Source organism: Hippopotamus amphibius, chromosome 15 (genome assembly GCF_030028045.1).
Source record: "Hippopotamus amphibius kiboko isolate mHipAmp2 chromosome 15, mHipAmp2.hap2, whole genome shotgun sequence".
NCBI lineage: Eukaryota > Metazoa > Chordata > Mammalia > Artiodactyla > Hippopotamidae > Hippopotamus > Hippopotamus amphibius.
This window is the reverse complement of record NC_080200.1, coordinates 28,373,271-28,400,382: the sequence shown is the minus strand read 5'-3', so window position 1 is coordinate 28,400,382 and position 27,112 is coordinate 28,373,271. Positions and strand designations below refer to the sequence as shown.

The 27,112-nt window shown below is 47.0% G+C and overlaps 1 protein-coding gene across 1 annotated transcript; it reads right to left on the bottom strand.

The window, feature by feature from the left end:
- Window positions 1-885: 885 nt before the first annotated feature.
- LOC130836414 (basic proline-rich protein-like) lies at window positions 886-3,248 on the bottom strand. Its single transcript, XM_057708448.1, has 2 exons — window positions 3,177-3,248; window positions 886-1,794 (listed from the first exon to the last, which is right to left on the bottom strand). The coding sequence occupies exons 1-2, from the start codon at window positions 3,246-3,248 to the stop codon at window positions 886-888; spliced, it is 981 nt and encodes a 326-aa protein (XP_057564431.1).
- Window positions 3,249-27,112: the final 23,864 nt, after the last annotated feature.

Here is a 27,112-nt window from a genome sequence, read left to right as displayed (position 1 = left end):
CCAGCCCATCCCGTCAACTGGCCCTAACACACCTATGTGCCCCAGGCAGATGCCTGCTCTCTCCAGACCTCAGTTTCACCAACTGTGCAAGATATGGGCTGGACTCTGTTGTTTTTATTTGTCCAGTCTTCTGGAAACAGCCCTAGGGGCATGCTAGAGCAGCGCCCTACTCCACCCTCAGGTTTAGCACAAGGGCTAGTTTACCCTCAGCTCCAGCGAGACAACACCTACGCCTGTAACCCTCATTCTTCAGGTCTTTGGAAATGGCCAGAGCCGGCCTCCTCAGAGCCTGTGCGGCAGCTCTGGGCTCTCTCAGGAATATCAGGCAGGTGTGCTCTTCCTGAGGGTGTCAACCCAGGGCTGCTCGGGGCCATTCTGCCATAGAAGGTCTGGGAGATGGGAGCGTTGGATTCCTATTCACAGTGTTCAAGCGTCTGGATCTAACTATTCCCGAAAGCAGAATACCTCGGCTTTTAATGCTTCATGAGCCAATAAAGTATTTTTTCTAAAGCTAGTTAGGTTGGGTAACCTGCCACATCGCCTCAGACAGGTCCTGACTGCTATGCTGGGACAAACCAGGACACTTTTAATGTCCAAATGGAGCCAGCTGAGGGAGGTCATCCGATCTTATTCAGGTCCCCTCCCCATCCTAAAAGTGAAATAGCGCACCGGTTATCCTCTTAACATCTCAGTGTCTCCACAGTGGGGACCCACCCTCCCAGGGGGCCGGTTCCTGGGACCACCTCCCCTACAGAAGCCGCTTGGGGTGGTGATGAGCAGTCTTCCCCACCCTTTGCTGCTCACCCTGTACCCACCAGACACAGGAGCACAGAAAAAGCACAGTTCAGTGGCCATCGCAGGAGAGTCCAGAGGAGCGGCCAGGGCCTAGCCTTGAGGAAAAGAGATTTTAGGATGCCAGGGGTTTTCCAGGTGAGGGAGTCGAGGAGGGCAGTTCAGGTGCAAAGTCCAGCCGCAGCCATGCTGGGGGCGGGCAGGGGGGTTGGCATCTGATGTTTGTAGGGGGCCCCACTCACAGGGGTGGGAGGCGAGCCACGGAGGAGAGTCCTGATGAGCAGGGACGCCTCGGGTATGGGAGGTCTCTGGAGGGAGTGGGAAGGGGACCGCGCGACAGGGGCTCCCGCAGCCCCTCCCCGCGCCCTGCCCGTCCTTCGCGTCCCCGTGCGGCCGCGAGGGGGCGCCGCGGCCGCGCTGGTCCAGGGCCAGCGGCCAGCGCACGGCGGGCTGCGCCCAGGAGCCTGGCGGGCGACGGGCGGCGCGCGGCGGGCAGCAGCCCGGGTCGGCGGCGCCCAGGCTCGCAGCGGGCGCGGCGGGCGCTGCCCAGGGGCCGGGCTCCGGGGTCGGGCGCTCCAGGAGCCGGTGAGTGGGGGTGCGGCCGGGGGCGCTGGGAGTGGCTGCGGCGGCCGCCGGACCCGAGCGCCCGGAGGTGGCGACGCGGAGGTGCGGGGCTGCGAGCCCGGCGGGACGGCGGGGGTCCGGGCCGCTGCGCGGGGACGCGCGGGGCTGCCCCGGGGCCCCGGTGCGCGCGGGTGACAGCGCGCGTGGCCGGCGGGGCGGGAGTCCCCGCGGCAGGGCTGGTGGACGGCGGTAGGGTGGGGTGGGGGGGCTGCGAGGCGAGCAGGGATGCGCCCCAGGGGCGCGGGTGCGTGCGCGGGTGGCGGCCGGGAGGGGACCGCGAGGGCACGCCCCCACCTCGCCGCTGCTGGAGACCCGCTCTGCCGCGCGCTCCGCCGCCGGCTGGGCTCGAGAAGCAAGCTTCCTCGGCTGCGCGAGTAGCTGGAAGAGCCAGCTAGTACGGACTCAAGGCCTCCTCCCACACCAGACCTCAGTTTGCTGGGCTGTGAAATGGGAGCAGGAAGGCTGGCCTGCCTAGTGCTTGTGAAGAAGGGAAAGGGCCTCGTCTGTTGGGAGAAGTGGGTGCTGTCTCCGAAGCTAGGATCGGCTGGAGGAAAGGATGGATGGATGCTGCCGCTAGAGAGCCTTCAGGGACAGTGGGGTCCGCCCCGGGGTTCTGGGTGTATCCCTCACTCAGTGACGGGGGACAGGGGCAGGGAGCCCGGAGTCCATTCCTCTCTGTGTTCAGCTGCGGACAGGGAGGCCGGGAGGGGAAGAGGCGAGGGGAGGCCCCCGACCCTGCCCCAGGCTGGTGTTGAAAAAGACCAGCCAGCTTGGGGTGCTGGAGGGCTCACCCCTGCTCCCCCGCCCCTGCCTCCTGGGCAGGTATTCTGTTCAGCCTCAGGAGTCAGAGAAGTGCCCTGGGAAGATTTTCCTGCAGGGAAGGTGATGTGTCCCCATCTTAGAGTTGAAGTAACTGAGACTTTGGTGACAGGACTTGTTCAAGGTCTCAGGAAACTTGAAGTGGCAAAGCTGAGGTTTCAACCGTGGTAGGACTGGTTCCAAAAGCCGTACTCCGGCCACTGTGCCAGGTAACCAGGGGAGGACTGGGGTTGTTGGCTCACTTGCCCAGAGCATCCATTGAGCTCTTACTGTGTGCTATCTGCTCCTGGCCCCAGTAAGTGCTTACAAGCAGGTGTGGGAGAGGGAAGCTGAACAAGTAATCAAAGGAAAAACCAAGGTCATGGCAGAAGAGAATTGGTAGGAAGAAAATAAAACAGGGTAATTAGAGTGGAGACTGGGGTGGGAGGGGAGCCTTATCTTCGTCAGGAAGGGTGTCTCTGAGCAGTGACCACTGGCTGTGATGTGAACTCCCACAAAAAAGGTCTGAGGGTGCAAGGGCCCTGAAGCAGGCACAGGTGGTGGGTGGGAGGAGCTGGAACAGAGCCAGTTATGTGAGCTGGGGAGTTTGAATTGTCCTCTGGGTGCAGTGGGCAGACCCTGGAGGGTTTAAGAGTTTTGAGTATTGAAAGGATGGAAAGGTAGGTGGAGAGGACTGCAGAGGGCAGGAGAGGGAGCAGGAAAGAGGCTGCTGGAGTCTGCCAGGGATTTTCAAGGATGAGCCACTTGGCTGCCAGATGTGGAGTCTGCCATCCTGGCAGGGCCAGGGGCATCAGAAGGGCAGGGTCTTCTGCAGGTGGTGGAGTTGTTAGCTGTGGTGGACAAGAGAGCCTGGTTTGATCTCAAGCACTGCCCCACTTCCTGCATCCTTCTGGGTGCTGATCTCAGACGTCCCTGTGCCGGGCAGGGGAAGGAGCCCCCACCTCAAATTTGTAGAGATGAGATGCTGGCTGTTTGGGCTGGGTGTTCAGGTTGGTCTCTGCATCCTTTGACATTTCCCATAAGTCTCTGAGTATTAGTCCAGCTCTCTCTTGTACTTTGACCGAGACCTAGAGTCAGCCATTTCTCAAAGAAGCCTTAGTGCCTTTTAATGGGGGGATGGGGGCTTAGAAACCAGTATCTGAGCACTAGATGTGCTTATTGTTACCTTGGTATCGTTGGCTCTAGGCCTTCTCAGTGGACTGAGCCAAGAATTTCTTTTTTAAAACTAAAAGTTAGTATTTCCATCTCCTTTCTCCCACAGTAAGAACCTGGTTCCCGAAAAATATCAATATATATAATAATTTGCTTAATCCTAGAATACACCCAAAATAGTTTCAGAATCACTGCATCCAAACCACTAGCAACGAAAACCTGCCAGGTCAGGTTCAGGATTTCTTTGGCTATAAATTTAGCACTATGTGTTATCGATTTGATATACCAATAGTTTCATCTGTTTCTGCTTGCACGCAATTTTTTCCCCTTGAGTCTTTATGATATAATTTTATTTTTTGAATATGTAAAACATTTGTTTTTACCTGTTCCAAGGGTCAAAAAGAAAAAAAAAAAGCTGAACTTAGAAGTCTCAATTCCATCCCTGTCTCTTCCATCTTGTTCCCATACCATGGGTAATCATTTGAAATCATTTCTGGTTTATTCTTCCGGGGTCTCTTTTGCAAAACAAGCCACTATGCATTACTATAAAAGTTAGCATATACATCTTTTTTGTGCCTTGCTTTTTTCAGTTAAAATATCTTTTTATCAGTTCATAGAGACTTTCCTCATTCTTTTGTAGAGCCACATACTACTCCATTTTGAGGCTGTTCTGTACTTATTAAACTGTCTTTTGCATGGGCATTTGGTTTTTTTCAGGCCTTTGCTATTAAAAATAATGGAGTAATGGATAACCTTGCACATAGGTTGCTTGTATTTGTGGAGGCATATTACTAATTCCAAGAAGGAAAAGTAGATAAATATTTATTTTGTTAGCTATTCTCAATTCCCCTTTCCCCAAATTTCGCACTCCTACCAGCAAGGTATGACAGCATCTGTTTCCCCCACACCCCTGTGAATCTGAGAGCCAGGAAATAGTATTTCAATGCATTTTAATTTACATTTCTATTAGTATGAGTGAAATTAGCTTTTCATTTGTTTACGAGTCATTTCATTATCTTTTTCCTGTAAATTGTCTTCCATGTATTTGGTCCATTTCCTTTTGGATTTGGGGGAATTCTTTCCCTTGGATTTAAAAATTTGTTTAAAATATATATTAGAGGTATTAGTGCTTTATCTTTGTTATAGTGCAACTATTTCTCCCAGGGTTTTTTTAATTTGTTTATGGTGGGTTTTGCTATTAAAAGCTTTCTATTTTTAGACGGTTGATTTAATCACTCTTCATTTATTGCATCTAGATTTTGAATCCTAGTTAGAAAGGCTTTTCTCACATAGTTGTAATGGAATTCACCTGTTTTCTAATACTCATGTGGTTTTGTACTTAGTTTACAGATCCAATTTAATCTTTTTCCAAATGTCTATCCCTCTATCCCAGCACAGTTTATTTAAGAGGCCATCTTTTCTCCAGTGATCTGAAGTGCACCTGTATCATATAGTAAACATCCAAATGCTTTTGGACCTATTTCTGAGCTTTCTAGTCTGTCTCACAGCTCTGTCCCTTCATGTGCTGGTCTCATACATAGGAATTACATTGTGTGTGTGTGTGTGTGTGTGTGTGTGTGTGTGTGTGTGTGTGTGTGTGTGTACAGCAAAGAAGACTGTATCTGCAACTACGGCAATAGGGGAAAGAGATTGAACTCAATTCCCATTATTGCGTTTTGGTATCTGGTAGGGCTAATCCTCCTTCCACTGCCTTTAATTTCAGGAGTTTCCTAGCTATTCCAACATGTTGCTGGTATCTTTTATTAGGATTGTATTAAATTTATGTATAACTTCAGGATTACTGTTGTTTTTATGAAGCTGAGTCATCTTATCCAAAAATAAGGAAGGTCTTCCTTTGTGTTCAAGACTACTTAGTCTTTTATTTGTTCAAGAGCACTTTCAGGAGCATTTTGAAGTTTTCTTCACATTCCTTGTCAAGTTTATTCATGAGTATTTTATCTTGTTTGTTGCAGTTGTAAAAGTTTTTTCCCCATTATGTCTTGTAACTGGTTATTGTCTGTGTATGTTATTTTATATGTATCTACCTCATTAAATTTATTTTGTTGTTGGTTTTATCATTGACTCTTTCAGATAGTTCAGATATCTTGTCATCTGAAAACTGAAATAGTTTTACTTCCTTACTGATTTTATGCATCTAATTGCTTTCTCTTATGTAATTAAATTAGCTAAATATCTCTAATTCAGTATTAAATATTGGGTGTAATAGGCACCCTTACCTTGCTCCTGATCTTAGTAAAAAGACCTCTAATATTTTTTCCATTAAGAAAGATGCTGACTTTAGGGCAGGAATATATATATAGAGAGAGTATCCATTAATTTCTATTTTATTGGTTGGTTTCTTAAAATAAGGAATAGGTGTTGATTTTTGTTGAAGACATCTGTGGAGGCAATTATATTTCTCCTCAGCATAATTAACAAGATGAATGATATTAATGGATTTCCTAATATCAGGTCTAGGATGAGAGTGAGGCAAACAATATGACACAAAATTTATTAATATGAATATTAAGCCATCCTTGCATTCATGAAATAGAAACCACTTGGGCATGGTAATTTTGGTATGGTTGTGTTAGCCATTTACTGCTCTATGGCTGTGTAATGAATTACTGCACACTTAGTGGCTTAGAACAACACACATTTATTATCTCATAGTTTCTGTAGATTTGAAGCCCAGGCATGGCTTAGCTGGGTTCCTGCTGGTATTGGCCAGGACTGGGTCTTCATCCAGAGGCTTAGCTAGAAATGGATTTGCTTCTCCACTCATGTGGTTGTTAGCAGGCTTCAGTGCTTTGTGGCTGCAGGACTGACAGCTTAAGTGTTTGCTGGTGGTTGACTCACATCTGCGCTCAGCTTCTGGAGGCCACCCACAGTTCCTAGAGATCACCTGTGGTTCTGGCCACACAGGCTTCCCCAGCATGGCCTCTTTATCAGGCCAGCAAAGAAAGTCTCTGGAGTAAATCTGCTAGACAGAGTCTTATGTAAGAGAATCACAGAAGTGCTATCCCGTCACTTTTGCTATATTCTGTTGGCTAGAGGAAAGTCAGAGTTTCCATCTGCACCCAAGGACATGAATACCAGGAGATAGGGATCATGGTCTCCCTAAAGTCTGTCTACTACAATGGTATTGGATTCTGTTTGCTAATATTTCTTTTTGCTGAAGTTTGCCCAGTCATCTCTTGATTTGATAAAGCTTAGTTTCCAATGGGTTCTTCAAGAAGGGCTCATGAGGACAATAGTCTCTGATTTCTTTCATGTTGGATTTGTTTTGTATAAGTCTTCTTTCATTTCCAGAAAGTTTTCTTGGATAATAATTTTAAGTGTTAAATTTTTTTTCTTCCAATAATATGTTTGTATGCTAGATCTTTTTTTTTTTTTTTTTTTTTTTTTTTTGCCTGTCTTCTATATCTATCACTTTCTCTCTGGTTTTCTTCACTGCTGTCTATACTTCATTTTTGTTTTGTGGTTTTCATTCATTCCCTCAATAAGCATTTTAAAAAATTTTCAGTCAACTCTATTCTCCCTAAGAGAGCTTCTAATTTAGTGTTCATTTCTGAGTTGATTTTGTCTTTCATTTTCTTTCCTGAGTTTGGGAAACTCTAGTTTCATGTTTACCTATTTTTTGGTCCCTATCTCTTTTGAGTTTTCAAATTTATACTTCAGATTTTTTTTTGGTATCTGAATGTTTTTTTTCTATTTTTAATTTAAATAAACTTTTTTTTAAAATTTTTGTTGGAGCATAGTTGATTTACAATGTTGTTTTAGTTTCAGGTGTACAGCAAATTGAATCACTTATGCATATATATATATCCACTCTTTTTTAGATTCTTTTCCCACACAGGCCATTACAGAGTATTGAGCAGAGTTCCCTGTGCTGTACAGTAGGTCTTTGTTGATTATTTATTTTAAATGTAGTAGTATGTATATGTCAATACAATGTCCTAATTTATCCCTCTCTCCCTTTACCCCCGGTAACCATAGGTTTGTTTTCTACATCTGTGTCTCTATTTCTGTTTTGTAGATAAGTCCATTTGTACCCTTTTTTTTAGATTCCACATATAAGTGATATCATATGATACTGACAAAGTCAGTCTTTGTCTGACTTACTTCACTCAGTATGAAAATCTCTAGGTCCATCCACATTGCTGCAAATGGCATTATTTTGTTCTTTTTAATGGCTGAGTAATATTCCATTGTATATATGTGCCACATCTTTATCATTCATCAACAGATGGACATTTAGGTTTCTTCCATGCCCTCGCTATTGTAAATGGTGCTGCCATAAACATTGGAGTGCATGTATCCTTTTGAACCATGGTTGTCTCTGAATATATGCCCAGGAGTGGGATTGCTGGATCATATGGTAGCTCTATTTTTAGTTTTTTAAGGAACTTCCATACTATCCTCCATAGTGCCTGTACCAATTTACATTCCCACCAACAGTGCAGGAGGGTTCCCTTTTCTCCACACCCTCTCCAGCATTTACTGTTTGTAGATTTTCTGATGATGCCTGTTCTAACCAGTGTGAGGTGATACCGCATTGTAGTTTTGGTTTGCATGTCTCTAATAATTAGTGATGTTGAGCAGCTTTTCATGTGGTTTTTAGCCATCTGTATGTCTTCTTTGGAAAAATGTCTATTTAGATCTTCTGCCCATTTTTTTTCCCCAGATTTTTATTGGAGTATAATTGCTTTACACTGTTATGCCAGATTCTGATGTAACCGCCCATTTTTTGATTGGATTGTGTTTTTGATATTGAGCTGCATGAGCTATTTGTATATTTTGGGGATTAATCTCTTGTCGGTTGAATGTTTTCTTAAGGCAGTTCAAGTTAGGGGCATTGTTAAATTGTAACCCTGTGAATTCATTTGTGGGGAGAATGACTGTCACTCCCTTAAATTGGTTTTGTGTGGGCACTGTCTGTTACCTTCTGTTAATTTAGAAATGTCTTTAGGTTAACTGGGACCGGTGATGATAAAATGAATGTAGGCAGGAGTTGGGGATTTAGGTAACCTCAGGTTTCTTAGTTCAAGAATGCCCTCTTCTGTTGGTTTAGAGAAGTGCAGTATCCTTACTTGGTGTCTTTAAGGCTGTAGGATGGTTATGTGTCTTTTGTGTTTACTTTTACTTCTGTAGGTCCTTGAATTTCCATGTTACTTCTTCCTATCTACTTACCACCAAGGGCCTCCACTTCAGAGCCACGTCCCCTAGAAGCAGGGCATTTCCAAGACAGCTGCCTCTGGTCCCACACACTCTGTCACCCCAGTACACAGTGCTTCCACCCCCCACCCCCCGGTCTCAGACCTGCTTTCAGAATTTCCCCCTGCAGGTGGGACTTTTTCCTTCTGGTGTATTTTGTCTAAGTGCTTGGACCTAGCTCCCTGCTCCTCTTTCCCACATGGTTTCTGCCTGACCCTCTCTCTGTACCAGCGGGCTCCAGAGCAGGCTCTGCAGGTTGGGTCTCTTTCATACCCATTTCCAGTGGGCAGCAGCCCGTCTCCTGGTCATGTTCCAGACCTGGGTGTGGGTGGTTTTACTTGCTCTCTTGGTTCATCTCTCTGGAGAGGTTTGGATTTAGCTGACTGCTGTTATCTCTGGGGACCCCGAGTTGTCCCCAAACTTTTTACTCGGAAAGCTTCAATAAAGAATGATGCACTCTTCACCTAAATGCATCACTTGTTAACGTCCTGCAGCATGTGCTATATCTCAGTGCTCATTACTTTTGCTGAACCATTGAAGAGTTAGTTACTGGAACCATGCCCTCCCTCTAAATACATCAGCATCTCCTTAGAACAAGGACGTTCTCCTACAAAACCTCTGTTCAGGTATCACACTCAAGAAACTTAGCATCAACACAAAAGTGTTTCTCTAAACCGTCCATATTCAGCTTTCAACAATTGCCCCGGTGATGTTTTATGGGCCTTATTTTCACATCCAGGATCCAATCAGTGATCAAGCGTTGCACTTTGTCATGTCTGTTAGAGTCTTTTTAACCTACAACATTTTCTCCATACTTTTTTGGTTCATCTTCCTGATGTTGTTTTGGAGCATCTACATGAATTTTCTCCCATAATCTGGATTTATTGAACTCTCGCCTCAAAACTTGATTCAGGTTAAGTGTTTTGGGTTGAAATTGCTTTAAAGTTACAGGTTGTAATGCGTCTCTAAGAAGAGAAGTCCACCCCACCTTCGGCTTGCATGTTCTGTGCCCTCCTGGAGGCCAGGGCATCTGCTGGGAGCATGAGGGGAGGGGTTTTGGGAGGAGAGGCTGAGGAACTTGGGGCTGAAGGCTTTCGCCTGGCGTCCTGTGGGAATGTTAGGCTCTGGCCTCAATTTCCCTTCCCACCCTTCAGACATCATTCCCAATCTCCTTCCTGTCACTGTCAATATGCCCCCGGCCTTTGGGCCCAACCTGTGGGCCTGGCTCCACCTCAGGGGGTTCTCTCTTTCTGCAAAGAGAAAGGTGCCCACCATGCCCCTTTCATTCAGGGCCCCCAAAGATTCTTCAGGGAACCAGAGGTGGCAGAAGGCACCTGGGTCACAGAGGCTGGGGTTTGAACCCACCACTTCCTCACTGGGTGACTGCTCTCACCCTCCCAGGATCACTCTGGCTTTCAGACACAGAATGAGGCCCGTAATGCCGGAGTCTGGTGCAGAATAGGCATCCATCATCCCCTTCCCTTCCTGGTGACCCAGCAGGCATCCCTCACTTTTGGTAATGATGATGAGAGGGGGCCTGACCCTCCTGTGCCCTGCAGGGCTCCCCGAGGCCGGGGTCTGCAGAAGGGAGCCCTCTCTGTGTGTCATGGCATCTCCACTACCCCAGGCACTGCCACCAAGGATACCCCAAACTAACAAACCACCTAACTCATCCAGGAAGAGTCTTATGGACTAACCTGTGAAAGGTCCATGAATTTGGGGGGAGGGAGCACCTTAGTTTTATTATTTTTGAGTAAAGCTAACACAGGCTCCAGTGTTGTCAGTTAAGGCCTTTCAGTCCTGGCACCAGGGATCATCCTAATTGGTGAATTCCTGCTTTACACGCAAGGGATCTCGCCAAGGACTGGAAGGAACACAGCCTCTTGGAATCAGCTAAATATTGCCGCTGCAGAGTCATTCTGTACTTGGTTCATTTAGTCAGTACATTCTTCATTTTTTTTTTTTTTTTTTTTTTTTTTTTTGGGCGCACGAGCTTAGTTGCTCCACGGCATGTGGGATCTTCCTGGAGCAGGGATCGAACCCGTGTCCTCTGCACTGGCAGGCAGATTCTTAACCACTGAGCCACCTAGGAAGCCCTCATTTTTTGTTTTTAAATCCAGAAAACATTCCAGAGTATATGGGTCTGGCTAAATAATATTAATAACATGACCACTTCTTTCTTTGATGGTTGAAGCAACTGCACAGTGCCAGCAACTACGCACAGCAACTTCCATCTACTTTACAGATGAGGAAACAGAGGCTCAGGGATGCGCGGGGACTTCGCAGGGTGATCCAGCCAGTGTGGGCCTTGGCACTTGGCCTGTGCCTGGGGTGTTTGCAGCCTGGGCTGTTCTCAAGCAGTGTGGCCTGCCCTGTTTTCTGTCTTTATGAGGGCTCTCCTCTCTGCTCGGCCACCTGTCTGTCCATCCATCTGACCACCCACATGTTAAGCAGCTGCCCAGTTTCAGGCCTGCGCTGGGCTCAGCCAGGAGTGCCTCTCTGAGTCTTACTATCTATCAGGCAGGGTGCATCAAGTTGTCTATAAACATTCTCATAAGAATGCAAATAATTAAAATAGGAAACTAACAATAGAGAAAAAACTTTTGAAAAGGTTAATAAATTCCTAGTGAGACTAACAAGGAGAAAGCACAAGTTACCAATGTTCTCCAGACATTAAAAGGATAACAAGGGATTTTTATGAAGTACTTTATAACAATATATTTGATAAAAGGAACAAACGCCTTGAAAGACAAAACTGACCAAAACTGGCACAAGAAAAACAGAAAATCTGAATAATACTATTTCTGTTAAAGAAATTGAATTTATGATGTAAAACTTTCCCAGAAAGAAAATGTCAGGTGGCTTTTCTAATGAATTCTATCAAAATTTTAAGGAAGAAACACTATTGCACAGTCATTCAATAAGCAAATTTAATATTGTGGTAATAAATGCTGGAGATGATGTGGATCAATAGAAACCCTTCTGATCTATGTGTGGGAGTGTAAATTGGTACAACCAGTTTGCAAAACGGCTGAGAATCATCCAGTGAGGTTGAATATATATACTTGCAGCATATCCCGCAGAGGAGCGGTTCCACTGCCGATGTGTCCCCAGGAGAACTGCGTGTGCATGTACTCCCAGACCTCTGCTCTAAGCAGCAACAACTGGAACCAACCTAAGTTCCGTTGGTAGGAAAATGGAAAAAGAAATTGTGACACATGCACAGAATGAACAGTCACAGAGCAGACTCTTAGAAACATTGTATGGAGGTAATCTTCATGCACCATGTTAAGTGAAAAAAATCAAATCACTAGTACTGTGTACAGGATGACACCATTTTTTATAAAACTTACAAGCAATTAAACCATACAATATATTGTTTAGGGATACATAGTTCTTGGGATAAGTTTTTTTCTTTTAAGATATATACTCTTAGCAACTTTCAAATATACAATAGAGTATTATTAACTCCAGTCACCATGCTATACATTACATGCCCAGGACTTATTTATTTTATAACTGGAATTTTGTCCCTTTGACCCCCTTCACCCATTTCACTCACCCCCCCCATCCCCCACATCTGGCAACTACCGAGCTGTTGTCTGTATCTATGAGCTCAACTTCTTTGTTCTGTTTTGTTTTATTTTGTTTTAGAGTCCACACATAAGTGAGATCATACAGTATTTGTCTTTCTCTTATTTATTTCTCTTAACATAATGCCCTCAAGGTCCACCCATGTTGTCACAAATGGTAGGATTTTATTCTTTTTTATGTCTGCGTAATATTCCATTGTGTATACATAAGTATACCACATTTACTTTATCCATCAATGCATGCTTAGGTTGTTTCCGTGTCTTGGCTGTTGTGAATAATTCTGCAATGAACAAATGGGTGGTGCATGTATATCTTTTTAAGGCAGTGTTTTTGTTTCCTTCAGATGAATACCCAAAAGTGGAATTGCTGGATCATATGCTAGGTCTATTTTTAATTGTTTTAGGAATCTCCGTGCTGTTTTTTAAAGTGGCTGCACCAGTTTACATTCCCACCAATAATACACAAGGGTTCCCTTTTCTCTACCTCCCCACCAACACTTGCTACTTCTTGTGTTTTTTATCATAGCCACTCTAACACGTGTGAGGTGATATCTCAGTGTGAGTTTGATTTGCATTTCCCCTACGATTCGCAATGTTGAGCATCTTTTCATATACCTGTTGACCATTTGTATGTCTTCTTTCTATTCAGATATTCTGCCCATTTTTAAATCAGGTTGTTTAAAAAGAAAAAAGATTGTTTTTTGCTATTAAGTTGTATGAGTTTGTTACTTTTTTCAAAAATTCCAGATGGTGGGAATGATGAAAGTAGGGTGAGTTGGGGGGATGGCACAGAAGGGGTTGACCACATTCCACCGCCTGATTGGATGGAGGGGCTCCAGACATCTAATGTGTTATCATGCTTCATAACTTATATGTTACAGTAATCTTTTTATGTAGCAAACATTTCATAACAGAATCACTTTAAGTGAATGCTAAAGTGTTAAAAGGAGTTCTCACATTTTCTTCCCATGTGCCTCATGTAGGTCTGTACTCTGGGGACACACTTCCCACTTTGGAGACCACTGAGTTAATCAAACCACATGACCCCCAGATACTGCTCTGCAGCAGGCCCTGGTGCAGGGAGGCAGTGTCCCGAAGCTCATGCGTGGGTGAGGGAGGGCCACAGTCAAGGTCAACTCAAGGGAGGCTTCCAGGAGAAGGCTGTGCCTCAGCTGCTCTGGAAGGTCAAACAAAGGTCAGGCAAAATGTGGGTGGTCAGGTAGGAGGGGAAGAAGGAGCATGGGTCCAGGCCCCTGGCACGAGAGACCTTGGCAGCTCAGTGGCCTGCTCTCTGCTTCTTGGCTGTGAGCAGCTTGAGGACAGGCACTGGGCCACTCTGTTACTGCAATCCTGCTGAAGCTGGAAGCACAGCTCAGGAGGGCCTTCTTAACCAGCCATTGCCTAGTTCCCCTGCCACTCCTTAGCAGACTGAAAACACTAGAGAGCCAGGCAGAGGAGCCAGGAGGGAGGGCCCCAGGCTCTGAGGGGCAGGGCAGGCCACCCCGCACACTGACACATCTAGGAAACCACCTGGGCAGGCAGAGTGGGGTATGTCCCTGGCCCTGATCCTCAGGGAAGAGTATCCACGATCCGGAGCCCTGACCGAGAGGTGCAACCCACTTGACCTATTTCCATGAAGATGGTTGAATTCTCCAGTTCCTTCCAGTTTAATGGCGGTATCCATCAATCACTTGGGAGGGCTCCCCAGCTCAGGAGTTCTAACAACCGGCTGTTCTGACAGACCCCTTAAGAATAAAGCATTGCACACTTGGTGGTTTGTGTGAATGTGGACAAGGGAACTGTGGAAAGGGTTAAGGAGACTGAGATAACAGAGTGTGTGTCAGCTGCTCCCCTGATGTGAATTGCAGGCCCCCAGTGGCCTGTGGTTTGAAAACAGATGTTTCTGCATAAATGCAGCCAAATTCTGTTAGCACTTGGGATGATGAAAAGGATTTTAAGTGTCTGCATGTTGCAATTCTGAAAGGTTTGCCAGGGAAAATGTACTTCTATTTTGCAAATAGTGAGTGTAAGAAGAAGGAACAAATTAGGTTATTGCACCGTACGCAACCAATTTTATGAACAGCGTCGTGACAGATGCACATTGCATATAATAAACGTGATCAGTGGTATTGCCACTAACCTTAATGAGGAGTCCCCGCGTTCCTTTCTGCGGCCATTTTCATCCCCGGCTCAGACAGGGAGGGCAACCCAAGGTCACATGGCACCCAGGCCCCCTGGGACTTTCAGGGAGAAAGTCACAGACTTTCCTTTTTTTTTTTTTTTCTTTTTTTTTAAATTTTTATTGGAGTATAGTTGATTTACAATGTTGTGTTACTTTCACATGTTCAGTGAAATGAAACTTTTTTAGATTCTTTTCCCATATAGGCCATAACAGAGTATTGAGTAGAGTTCCCTGTGCTATACAGTAGGTCCTTATTCGTTACCTACCTTATGTATAGTAGTGTGTATATATCAGTCCCAATCTCCCAATTTGTCCCTCTCCCTCTTTCCCCCCTGGTAACCATAGGTTTGTTTTCTATATCTGTGACTCTATTTCTGTTTTGTAGATGAGTTCATTTGTACCCTTTTTTTTAAATTCCACATGTAAGCAATATTATATGATAGTTGTCTTTCTCTGCCTGACTTAATTCACTCAGATGACAATCTCTAGGTCCATCCATGTTGCTGCAAATGGCATTATTATTATTATTATTATTATTATTATTACCACCACAAAGCAAACACTTGTATTACAACGATAGGCCAAAAAAGAGAATATTACCACCATCAAACAAACTCCCTTCATGAGTGGCATTATTTCATTGTTTTTTATGGCTGAGTAATATTCCATTGTATATATGTGCCACATCTTCTTTATCCATTCATCTGTTGATGGGCATTTAGGTTGCTTCCATGTCCTGGCTATTGTAAGTAGCGCTGTAATGAACATTAGGGTATATGTAGCTTTTTGAATTATGGTTTTCTCAGGGTATATGCCTAGTAGTGGGATTGCTGGGTCATATGGTAGTTCTATTTTTAGTTTTAAAGGAACCTCCATACTGTTTTCCATAGTGGCTGTACCAACTTACATTCCCACCAACAGTGAAGAAGGGTTCCCTTTTCTCCACTCTCTCTCCAAAAATTTATTGTTTCTAGACTCTTTAAAATAAATTTGTGTATTTATTTATTGGCTCTGTTGGGTCTTCATTGCTGTGCACAGGCTTTCTCCAGTTGCGGAGAGTGGGGGCTCATCTTTTTTTTTTTTTTTAATTTTATTTATTTATTTAATATTTTTGGGGGGATAAGGGCTACTCTTTATTGCAGTCCACAGGCTTCTCATTGCCGTGGCTTCTCTTGTTGTGGAGCGTGGTCTCTAGGCGGGGGAGCTTCAGTAGTTTTGACACGTGGACTCAATAGTTGTGGCTTACAGGCTGTAGAATGCAGGCTCAGTACTTGTGACGCACAGGCTTAGTTGCTCCATGTCATGTGGGATCTTCCTGGCCCAGGGATCAAACCTGTGCCCCCTGCATTGGCAGGCAGATTCTTAACCACTGCGTCACCAGGGAAGTCCCTAGATTTTTTTTGATGATGGCCATTTTTTGATGATGGCCATTTTGGTAAGGTGATACCTCATTGTGGTTTTGATTTGCATTTCTCTAATAATTAGTGATGTTGGGCATCTTTTCATGTGCTTTTTGGCCATCTGTATCTCTTCTTTGGAGAAATGTCTATTTAGGTCTTCTGCTCATTTTTGGATTGGGTTGTTTGTTTTTTTGATATTGAGCTGCATGAGCTGCTTGTATATTTTGGAGATTAATCCTTTGTCCGTTGCTTCATTTGCAAATATTTTCTCCCATTCCAAGGGCTGTCTTTTCATCTTGTTTATGGTTTCCTTTGCTGTACAAAAGCTTTTAAGTTTAATTAGATCCCACTTTTTATTTTTGTTTTTATTTTCATTATTCTAGGAGGTGGATCAAAAAAGATCTTGCTACCATTTATATCAAAGAGTGTTCTGCCTATATTTTCCTGTAAGAGTTTTATAGTGTCCTACCTTACATTTAGATCTTTAATCCATTTTGATTTTATTTTTGTGTATGGTGCTAGGGAGTGTTCTAACTTCATTCTTTTATATGTAACTGTCCAGTTTTCCCAGCACCACTTATTGAAGAGACCATCATTTCTCCATTCTCCTTTGTCATAGATTAGGTGACCATAGGTGCTTGGGTTTATCTCTGGACTTTTATCCCATTCCATTGATCTGTATTTTTTTTTAATTTTTATTTATTTATTTATTATTTTGGCTACATTGGGTCTTCATTGCTGCATGCGGGCTTTCTCTAGTTGTGGTGAGCGGGAACTACTCTTCATCATGGTATGCGGGCTTCTCACTGTGGTGGCTTCTCTTGTTATGGAGCTCTAAATAGTATCATTTCCTTTCCTCCACTTACTTTGGGTTTCATTTGCTCTTCTTGTTTCTTAAGGTAGAAGCTGAGGTCATCAATGTGAGTATATGATTTGAGATCTACTTTTTTCTAATACAGGCATTTACTGCTATAAAATTTAATTCTAAGTACCACTTTAGCTGCATCCCACATATTTTGATATGTTGTGTTTTCATTATATTCAGATTAGAATATGTTTTCATTCCTTTATCATTTTTTCTTTCATCCATAAGTTAGTACTATTTAGCTTCCAAATATTTGGGGATTTTCCAGATACTTTTGTTAATTATATCTAATTCAATTCCTTTGTGGTCAAAGAATATATTTTCTGTGACTTGAATCCTTTTAAATTTACTAAGACTTGTTTTATGGCCTAGAATATAGTCTATCATGTTGAATGTGCATTTGAAATGAATGTGTATTCTGCTGTTCTTGTAGGAAGAGGTCTATAAACAGCAATCAGTTTTAGTTGCTTGGTAATGCTGTTCAAGTGTTCAGTACTCTTCCTAATCTTCTATCTACTTATTCTGTCTATTATTGAGTAGGGGGTGTTAAAATCTCAGCTACAATTGTGGATTTTTTTTCTTCTCACAGTTCTATCCATTTGTGCTTCATATATTTTGAATCTCTCTTATTAGATGAGTACATGTTTAGGATGATTATGTCCTCTTAATAAATTGACCCCTTTGTCATTGTGAAATTCACCTCTTTATCTACTCTGTCTGAGAATAATGTAGACATACCAACTTTCTTTCCTTTTTTCATCTTTTTACTTTGCCACTATTTGTGCATTTATATTTAAATAGAGGGTTCGATGTGGTTCTAGCTTTCTTATCTAATCTGAAAATCTGTGCCTTTTCATTGGGTTGTTTAGACCATTTACATTTAATGTGATTATTGATATTTTTGGATTTAAATCGACCAACTTGCTATTTAATTTTTATTTGTTTCATATGTTCTTTATCCTTTTATCTTCTTTTTCTGACTTATTTTGGGTTAATTGGGTATTTTTTAGTGATCCCGTTTTATCCCCTTTGTTGACATATTAGCTATATTCCTGTGTTATGTTATTTTAGGGCTTGATGTAGGTGTAATAATAATATACATTGTATTACTTCTTTGTTGTTGCCTAAAGCATTAAAACAATCTTGGCAACATGAAACAACACACATTTATTATTTTAGAGTTTCCATGAGTCAGGTTCCAGGGACAGTTTAGCTGGGTCCTCTCCTCAGAGTCTCACAAGCCTGGGGTTGGAATTTCATCTGAGGCTTAGGATTTCCTTCCAAGCTTATGTAGATGGTGGCAGAATTCATTTCCTTGCAGCTGTAGAACTCATAGTGCCTTACTTTCTCAAGGACATCAGGAGAGCCCCTGATGTGAGTTTCTGACTTCTAGACCTTCTTTTAAAGAGCTCACCTAATTTGGTCATGCTCACCCAGGATGATCTTGATTAGCTCTAAGCCAACTGATTAAAGTCCTTAGTTAAATTTGCAAACTTCCCTTCACCTTTGCCCTATAACATAACCTAATCATAGGAGTACCATCCATGATATTCATGGGTCTCACCCACACTCAAGGAGAGGGGATGACACAAGGCATGTACACCAAGGGCTGGGAACCTGGGTGGGGGGAGTTCATCTTAGAATTCTTCCTGTCACATCTCTAACTTAGCACCGTCTACCTTCCAGTGATACTATACTACTTCATATATAGTATGAGGGCCTGATGCTGGTGTACTTTGTCTCTCTCAGCCTTCATGCTTGGTTCTTAGAGTTGTGTAACAAAGTACCACAAACTGGGTTGGCTTAAAACAACAGAACTTTATTCTCTCATAGGGTAGAAGTCCAAAATCATGGTATTAACAGGGCCATGCTTTCTCTGAAATCAATAGGAAAATCCTTCCTTGCTACCTCCTAGCTTCTGGTGGTTTGCCAGAAATCTTTAACATTCCTTGGCTTGCAGTGCCAATCTCCACCTTCATAGTCACATGATTTCCTCTCCGTGTGTCTGTGTCTTCAAGTGGCCATCTTCTTTTAAGGACAGGAGTCAGATTAGGGGCCCATCCTACTCTAGAATGACCTCATCTTAATAAATGAAGTCTATAGTGACCCTATTTCCAAATAATGTTACATTCGGAGATGCTAGGGGTTAGAAATTCAACATATCTTTTTTGGGGGGGAAACAATGCAACCTTTAACAGTGATGTTGTCACACATTGTATTTCCACACCCCACACTACATTATTTTTGCTTTGAACAGTCAATTACATTTTATTTATTTATTTATTTTAAATCTCTTTATTTTAATATAATTGCTTTACACTCTTGTGCCAATTTCTGCTGTACACCAAAGTGAATCAGCTGTATTTATACATATATCCCCATATCCCCTCCCTCCCGTGACTCCTTCCTACCCTCCCTATCCCAGCCCTCTAAGTCATCAACCATCATCAAGTTGATCTCCCTGTGTTATGCAGCAGCTTCCCACTAGCTATCTATTTTACATTTGGTAGTGCATATATGTCAATGCTACTCTCACACTTCATCCAAGCTTCCCCTTCACCCCCCAACCCTGTGTCCTCAAGTCTGTTCTCTACATCTGCATCTTTATTCTTGCCCTGTCACTGGGTTCATCAGTACCATTTTTTTATATTCCATATATATGAGTTAGCATACGTTATTTGTTTTTCTCTTTCTGGCTTACTTCACTCTGTATGACAGTCTCTAGGTTTATCCACCTCATTATGAATAACTCAATTTCATTCCTTTTTATGGCTGAGTAATATTCCTCAGTTACATTTTACAGATATTTAAATGAAAAGAAAAAAAAGTCTTTATATTTACCCACATAGTTCCCTTGTTCTTGCTTCTTTTATGTAGATCTGAAGTGGGATTGAGGCTAAGTGGGCTTGGCACGTCTCCAGGCAGCAGCCTCCAGGCCACCAGTGATGAGGGGGGCAGAGTGGCCCCACGCTGGGTGTGCAGCCCACCATGGCCACATAGGCAGGGCATGTGGACCCTTCCTCATCTCCTCTCCCTGCATTTAGTAATATCCCTCTGGGTACTGCACATCTCAGGTTTTGTCTTAACAGTGATGGTTTCCTACATGGTGATCCCTCTTCGTTTTTCTTTTCAGTTGAAATTAAGGGTTCATGAGTGGGAAGGGGCCCAGACTGGACTTCGGGGAGCTGGAAACATGCTGTTTTTCCACCTGGGTGCTGGTTGTACAGGTGTGTTCCCTTTGGGAGAACTCACCTAGCTGCACACTTCAAATATGTGTGCATTTCAGGTATATGCTATACTTCATTAAAAAGTTAAAACACAAACAACAGTAAGTAAGGCGGAAAGAGAAGCTGAGGGCTCCAGGAGCTCTGCTTGTGGGAGTGAACGTGGCAGTCCCTTGGGGAGGAGCTGGGTCCTGGGCTGGCTAGTAGCCAGCCTGGGGCGGGGGTAGCTCCCTGAGTGTATAGGCAGGGACCTAGGACTCAGCGGCAGTGACATCTGTGAAAGGACTCTGCAAAGTGTAAAGGGCTCTGCACATGCCAGTCTGAACCCCCAAATGGCAGTATTCTGACTATTTGGGTCTTGGAGCTCATCTCAAAGAGCAGTGGTCGCAGCACTGGTTTTAGAAAAGAGGCGGCCTTGCAGCTATTGGGTGTCTGAAGGCAGCAGCTGGGCCACCCCATGCACTGGCTTCTGCTTTGACAAATGACTTGGGGTCAGTCATCCCTGCTTTTCATTAAACTCAAATGCACCCTGCATGCTTCTGTGTGTTGTTACCTCCTCAGACTAATGAGTGGCTGGAGAGAGAGGAACTGGCTGCCTTCCCCAAAGCTGCAGGCTCCAGCAGGCTGCCTCCTTCTGGAGCCTGGTGGGTGACCCGGAACCACGTCCCTCCTCTGTAACCTGTCTGCTCTCTCCTTGTCTCTCCTTTCTTTTTTCCCCAAAATGAAAACCCTTTGATGCTTCTTTGTAAAAACAATACAAGCCATTGAAGGGGAAAATGTCAGAAATGCAGAAAGTGGTAAAGGAGAAACCAAAACCATTCACTAGCCTGTTAATGATGAGATAATCCCTCTCGTCGTTGAGTGTGCTGGACTTTTTCTCTGGGTGTGTAGAGGTCTATTTTTCTTTTGCAAAGCTTCGCTCATTCTAAGCATGGCCTGAATTGTCACTGGCTTTTCGTACTCCTTGGCTGGTAGATATTGTTCTCAGCATCTCTTGTGCTCCTCTGACTGATGCATAGTATTCTGTTGAAGAGAGGGACCACACTTTGCTTAACCAGTGCCTGTTGCTGGGCGCTCCACATCCTTAGCAGTGCAGTGAGCCTCCTCGCCTTTGGCAGGTGCTATTGATTTTTGTTCTCCACCTGGATAGGGTCTCAGAGTAATTGTTAAGGTCGAAGGTGCAGATCCATGCCAGCTTCTGCCTTCATTCCACCCACCAGTTGCTCTGGAGCGGGTCCTCAACACCTTGGGGCATCACCTGAAGGGTCACTGTGCCCTTACGCCCTCCTCCACTCTTTGTACGGTTAGCCCACTACTCAGCCCTTCCTTCCTCCACTGCTCCGCACTGGGCTTCCCCCCACCCCTCCCACCTCTTCTCCCTACAATCTCCCTCACCTCCGTCAAGTCACCCAGGTGGCCAAGTGCCACCCTGAGTAGCCGAGTGTCCTTTGCCATCAGCCACCCCTTGCCATCCAAACATCAGCATGGCCTGTGGGTGTTACCTTCCCGATCTGTCCAGAATGCAACCACTTCTGTCCACCCCATGGTTCCAGCTCATCCCACAATCATGACTCTCTCTCTGCCCATGCTCCACCTAGCAGAGACCCACCAGGTCCACCCCACAAACCTACCTCTTCCCCATCCCACGCCCCATGGCGAGGGTCCTCATCACCCGCTCCAGCCACAGCAGCCTTGCTCTTCTTGGCTTGCTCCCTCCTCTGGGCCTTGGCACTTGCTGCCCCCCTAGACAGCCCTCCCCCAACTCCCAGGATGTCCTTCCCATATCTGGTCCTTCCTGCCATGGAGTTTCAGACCAGATGTCACCTTGGCACATCAGCCTGTGAGCTGGGGCCATTACATCCATTTTACAGAAGAGAATGTGAGAGGGAAAGTGACCTCCCCAGGGACTCACAGCTAAGGACCAAACCCATCTCTGCCCTGGTCAGCCTATGTGTAAAGCCAATGCACTTCCCACAGCCCCCAGATGACTCAACTTAGCCCACCCTCTGCTGGCGGTGGTGTACTCCAAAAATATGCCTGTCTTGAGAGCCTAGAGTATTAGGGTTCTTTCTATTGCACGTGCAGAAACTCAGCTCAAGCAGACTTAAGCACGAAAGGAGAATATATTTGCATCTGTAAATAAAAAGCCCAGGGGTAGACTTCAGGCATGGCTAGATCTAGGACATCATCCCAGGCTCTCTGACTGTTGGCTCTGCTTTCTCCACATGCGCTTCTTTAATAAGAAGGCCCTCAGCAACCCTTACACTTACTTCCTGTCCTTTCCTTTCCCTAAATAGAAGACAGAGTCTCTGCTCCAACAGTTCAAATAAATGTCCCAAGAATTGTCTGCTGGCCCATCCAAGTGACATGCCTACCTGTGAATCTGTCCCAAAGTCTGGAGGTGGAATGCACTGAGTGGCTGGGCTTGAACTGCATGCCCATCCCAAAGCACTGTAGGCCAAGCAAGCTAGTTCCTACCCCAGGTAGCCACTAGGGCCACATGCCCTTAATACCACAGGCAAGAGAGAGAGGACAGATGCATTCTGTTGCCAGAAAGAGGAATAGATGCTGGGTAGGCAGAAGCCACAGATGCCCATGACCTTGGGCAGCTGTGGCACGGCCAAGTCTTGTTGTGGACCAGGAGGCAAGCCGGGGTCTTCCCCTCGCTTCCCGGGCCCTAGCCTCGTTTGGTGCACATGCTGCTGCAGCCTGGCCAGACGGATCGTGCAGACACTCATCCGATTAAGTGAATGGCTGCACAGATAGAAATCAGGCCTGGAAATGTCATGAAAGTGACCCTGGAGTGTGACGTTAGGTGAGTGCTGAGGTGAAGGGTTTCATGTCCTGAAGGTCCTGAGCCCAAGCCAGGCTCTTGGAGGGATCCAGGGCTGCACAGGGCAGGTGTGAGCAGGACGGGAGTTTGCAGGGGAGCCCCACCCTTGCCCCCTGCTGGTACCTGGCGTATCGGTGTCCCCAGCCCTGTGAAGACTTCTCCTCCTGGTGGGTGTCCTCGCTTCTCCAGCACCCCTCCTTGGGGATTCCACACACTGACACATGTGGCTCAGGGCGCAGCATGGAGGAAGTGGGGTGAGCTGGGTGCTAGGTCAAACACGGCGCCGTGGCCTGGCTCCCCCAGCTCCCCACACTTCAGGGGCGAGTCACTCCACCAGGGTCACCTCGTGTGAAACAGGGAGGATGAGTGCAACGGCCTGGTGGGGGGCAGAGACTGCGTGAGGAGGGCACGCGGCGGCTGAGCAGTGACTGGGCCCCTGCTGCTGCTGTGACCCCTCTTACTGCTTCCACCGTCACTACGGCTCTGCTGGAAGGTCTGGTGAATCTGTCAGAAGGAAAACTGGCTGTCCACTTTCTGCTAGGGCAATGTTGGGCTTTCCTAATATTCATGTGTTTATTTTCTTTTTTCTTTTTTTTTAAGATTTATTTTATTCGTTATTTATTTATCGGCTGTGTTGGGTCTTCGTTGCTGCACACGGACTTTCTCTAGTTGTGGCGAGTGGGGGCTACTCTTCGTTGCAGTGCGCGGGTTTCTCATTGCAGTGGCTTCTCTTGTTGTGGAGTACAAACTCTAGGCACGCAGGCTTCAGTAGTTGTGGCACACAGGCTCAATAGTTGTGGCTCGCGGGCTGTAGAGTGCAGGCTCCGTAGTTGTGGTGCACAGGCTTAGTTGCTCCGCGACATGTGGGATCTTCCCAGCCCAGGGATCGAACCCGTGTCCCCTGCATTGGCAGATGGATTCTTAACCAGTCTGCCACCAGGGAAGCCCCATGTGTTTATTTTCAAGGGTGTGTATAATAACCATGTTTGGGCTGTGAGTTTGTTTGGCATGTGGCGGCTGGTTCACATCTGTATCCTCCTGTCCACAAGTGAGGCAGTGCACAGTATCTGCTTTATTAGGAAGCTCTGAGGGGGGTGGGACTTGCTCGAGGGCTCCCAGATGGGTGGTGGTCTGTGGGTCCCCACATCTGGGACTCCTGTAGGTGAAGGATCTGGCTGGTTGAGCATTGGAACCCCCCGGGCTGTCCACAACCTGGGGCGAGGCCCAGGCATCTGCATTTTCCAGGAGCAACTCCAGTGACTACCAGCCTCCCCCAGATGCTGAGGGCAGGGACAGATGTCCGGTGCCCACATCTGACCAGGAGCCCTACCCCCAGTGTGGGAGGTCTCAGCCTCAGAGGCAGAGGCGCACCGGCTTCTGAAAAGGGGGCCAGGGCCAAGCGGCCTCTTACAAGGATTTGGGTTCTAACACCATCGCCTCCTTGACTGTCTTTTAGGACAGTGGCTGGGGAGGCCCTGCTCTGCCTGGGCCCCCGGGCTGACCATGTGCGTTGGGTCAGCCTCTAGTGCTTGTGACCCGAGTAGCCCACCATCCAGCCTGGGCCTTTCCCCGCGTGAGCTGCCTGGGGTCTCTGCCTGGAGACCCTCCCAAGTCAGAATCCGTCCCAGCTGTGGGCTACCCCAGACCCGTTTCAGAAGTCAATTAAAGCCCGATATCAGCTTGAATCCCTGGAAGGGGTGGGGGCCATCTTGCCGCTCCCCCAGTCTAGCACAGGTCAGGCCCTCTCTCTGAGCCTCCGTTTCCCCTTCTGTGACAACCACAGGACCCCTTCTGTGTCCCCTGCAGGTGACAGTCAAGCTGCTTCTCAGCAAGCCTGGAGGGAACCAGATTCCCAGTCGCGTTTGTGTACATGCTGCGTGGTGTTGGCCGTGGATGAGGGCCCCCCGGTCCAGAGGCTGCCGCCCAGGACAGGGGCTGACCCAGAACGGCGCGTCGAGCTGCCGGCCGTGGGGCTCGGACACACGTATATCCTGCCAGCCTCTCTGACAAGGGCCTTTTCTCCGTCTTCTCCACATTCCTGAGAGAAGCCAGAGAAAAACAGTATGTTTCTTTGTTTTATTATAACCCTGATGACTTCATCTTCCCTGTCTTCCCAGAAAAGACAATGACAAACTTGTTAAAGTTCAGCTGTGAGAGCCTCCTCTTATAGCAAGAATGAGACGTGTTTAAAAGCAGCTTCTTGCTTCTCAGAGTTATTTTCAGAGAAGCGGCCCCGCTGGGTGTCACTCAGGCCCTACTTCTGCGGTTCCTGCTGTCTGTGGGGGAGGGGAGGAGGGGGGAAGGCTGCAGCACCCGCCTGGTCCCTCAGCTGCCCGATTCTCGGGAACTTCCCACAGGTTTTCCTTCCTTCCCCCAGGTTTCCAAATTCAGGGAGAAATGAAATTTTTTCTCTGTCCCTTAAGATTTTCCAGACCCTTGATGGTCATCTGTAGCTAGAAGGAAACGGCCCCAGGGAGTGATGTCCGTGTACTTCCACAGGTGCAGCAGTGAGAGGGTCTGGTCTCCCGTGTGTCTCAGAACAGCAGGACCCCTGCCCAGGGTCCCCTGAGGCGCCCAAACCCCAGGCGACCACAGGGGATTTAATCAGGCCAGGCAGAGCAGGGGTGGGGGCAGTGAGGTGGTGGCATTCCCGGGAAGAGGGACTGGTGCCAGGCAGCAACACAGGCCTGGTATAGCTGGCTCTTCTGAGCTCTTGCATGAAGGCAGAAATGCTGATTCTTATGAAAGCCATTGTGTAAACAAGATCAGCATATTCACCATTTAAAAGAACAGGATGCGTGGGCCTCTGCTTGTCAACTTCAGGTGTCCTACCTGAAGTGACCATTGAGGATGCACTTGGCAGGTGCCTGCCAGGACCGGTACCCGGGACAGAGGGGTGAACTGCCCTCTGCCTAGCCATGAACAAGTAGGTAAGAGAGCCAGACAGGGAGCACAGCCCCTGCGCAGGGACGAACGTGGCCAGAGGACTGTGCAAAGGGCATGGGAGTCCAGAAAGGGAGCTCTGGCCACCCGTGGAGGGGACTGAGTCACGGCCCCTGGAGGAAAGGACAGCGGGTTGGACGTCAGCCTCTGCCATCCAAGAGGAGGCAACGGCAAAGGCCTGGAGGCAGGAAGGGTCCAGAGAGGCGGGAATGGAATGTTGGTGGGCTATAGGGCGAGAGGCCACGCGTGTGGGGAGCAGATCCAGGTAGGGCTCCTGCGCCGTGGGGGGGCCTGGCAGGTATTCTGGAGAAGGGAGGAGGTGGGCCCAGTTCTTTGCAGGCTGGGGCAGGAAGGCTCTGGCTGGGTTTGGCGGGAGTCTGAGAGGAGTCCGTAGGCAGCAGCACCTGAGAGCTCTGCACACCCCGGACTGTCCCGCCTGCCGGGGCTTCCTGCATCTCCACGCCCCACTTCCTTAGCCACCTCGTGCTTCCTGGGCCCCGACCAGGGTGGCACAAGGCGCGCTTGGCCAGGCCCTGAGATCTGGGCTCAGAGAGAGGCCGGGATAACGCACGTGGCAGTGGAGGGCCGGGCAGCCTGGGCCAGGGGGCAGTTCCTGCCTGAAGGAGGCAGGGGAACAAGCTGGGGTGGCCTCCTGGCCATCCGGGCATGATAGGATCCTGAGTGCTTCTCATCACAGCGTGGGAGGACCATGCAGATAGAGCACTGACTCTGCTCCTGACCCCAGCAGACCCACCTCGGGCTGGCTGTTACGAGCCCACCCATAGATATGGAAACTGAGGCTCATACAGGTGAGGGGGCTGTGCCAGTGCCGGGCAGTGAGGAAGACCCCCCACGCCCACCCACATAGCCCCCAGAGCGTGTCCCCAAGCCTCCCAGGCTTGCCTCCCCAGACACTCTGAACCGAATCCCAGAAGCCACAGGGATTAAAAAACAAAGCCTTTATTTTTGCCAGCCATTTCCCGTCCTTGAAAACGCCTGAGAGCGTTTGTCAGGAGGTGTGGGTGACTCATGCAGACACTTGGAGATGTGATTAGCTATTTTTGCCTCAACCGCCAAGGCGATATGGGCAGCATCCCTGCAGGTGCGCAGACGGCCGGGGCTGACCTCTGCAGCGGGGAGGCTGGGCAGTGGGTGCCGAGCACAGTGGACTAGACGTTCCAGCTGCTGTCAGCGCTAACAAAAACAAACCCCTCAGCCCAGAAGGCTGGCTCTGGGTCTGCCGGGGTGCTGTCGTCTCTGGGGTTATGTTGGGTTCCGGGGCCAGGGGCGTGGGGATTGTGGTCCTTGCCTCCCCGTGTGCGGTGTCTTAGCGTGAGGCTGCCCCCACCCCGCCACCTCCAGGTGAGCAGGGCTCGGGGCCCGGGACCCCCTGGATGGTTCACACCTTCCAGATGCACCCAAGGCCTGCTTTCGGGGCTCAGCTATGGAAGCTGGAAGTCCCAGGCTC

Bases quoted from the DNA above. Each gene is read 5' to 3' on its own strand.
- LOC130836414 (XM_057708448.1), bottom strand. From the start codon at position 3,248: ATGTCAAAGGATGCAGAGACCAACCTGAACACCCAGCCCAAACAGCCA. The intron at 1,795-3,176 runs GTGGGGGCTCCT...TGGCTCTTCCAG, and splicing joins CTCATCTCTACAAATTTGAG to CTACTCGCGCAGCCGAGGAA.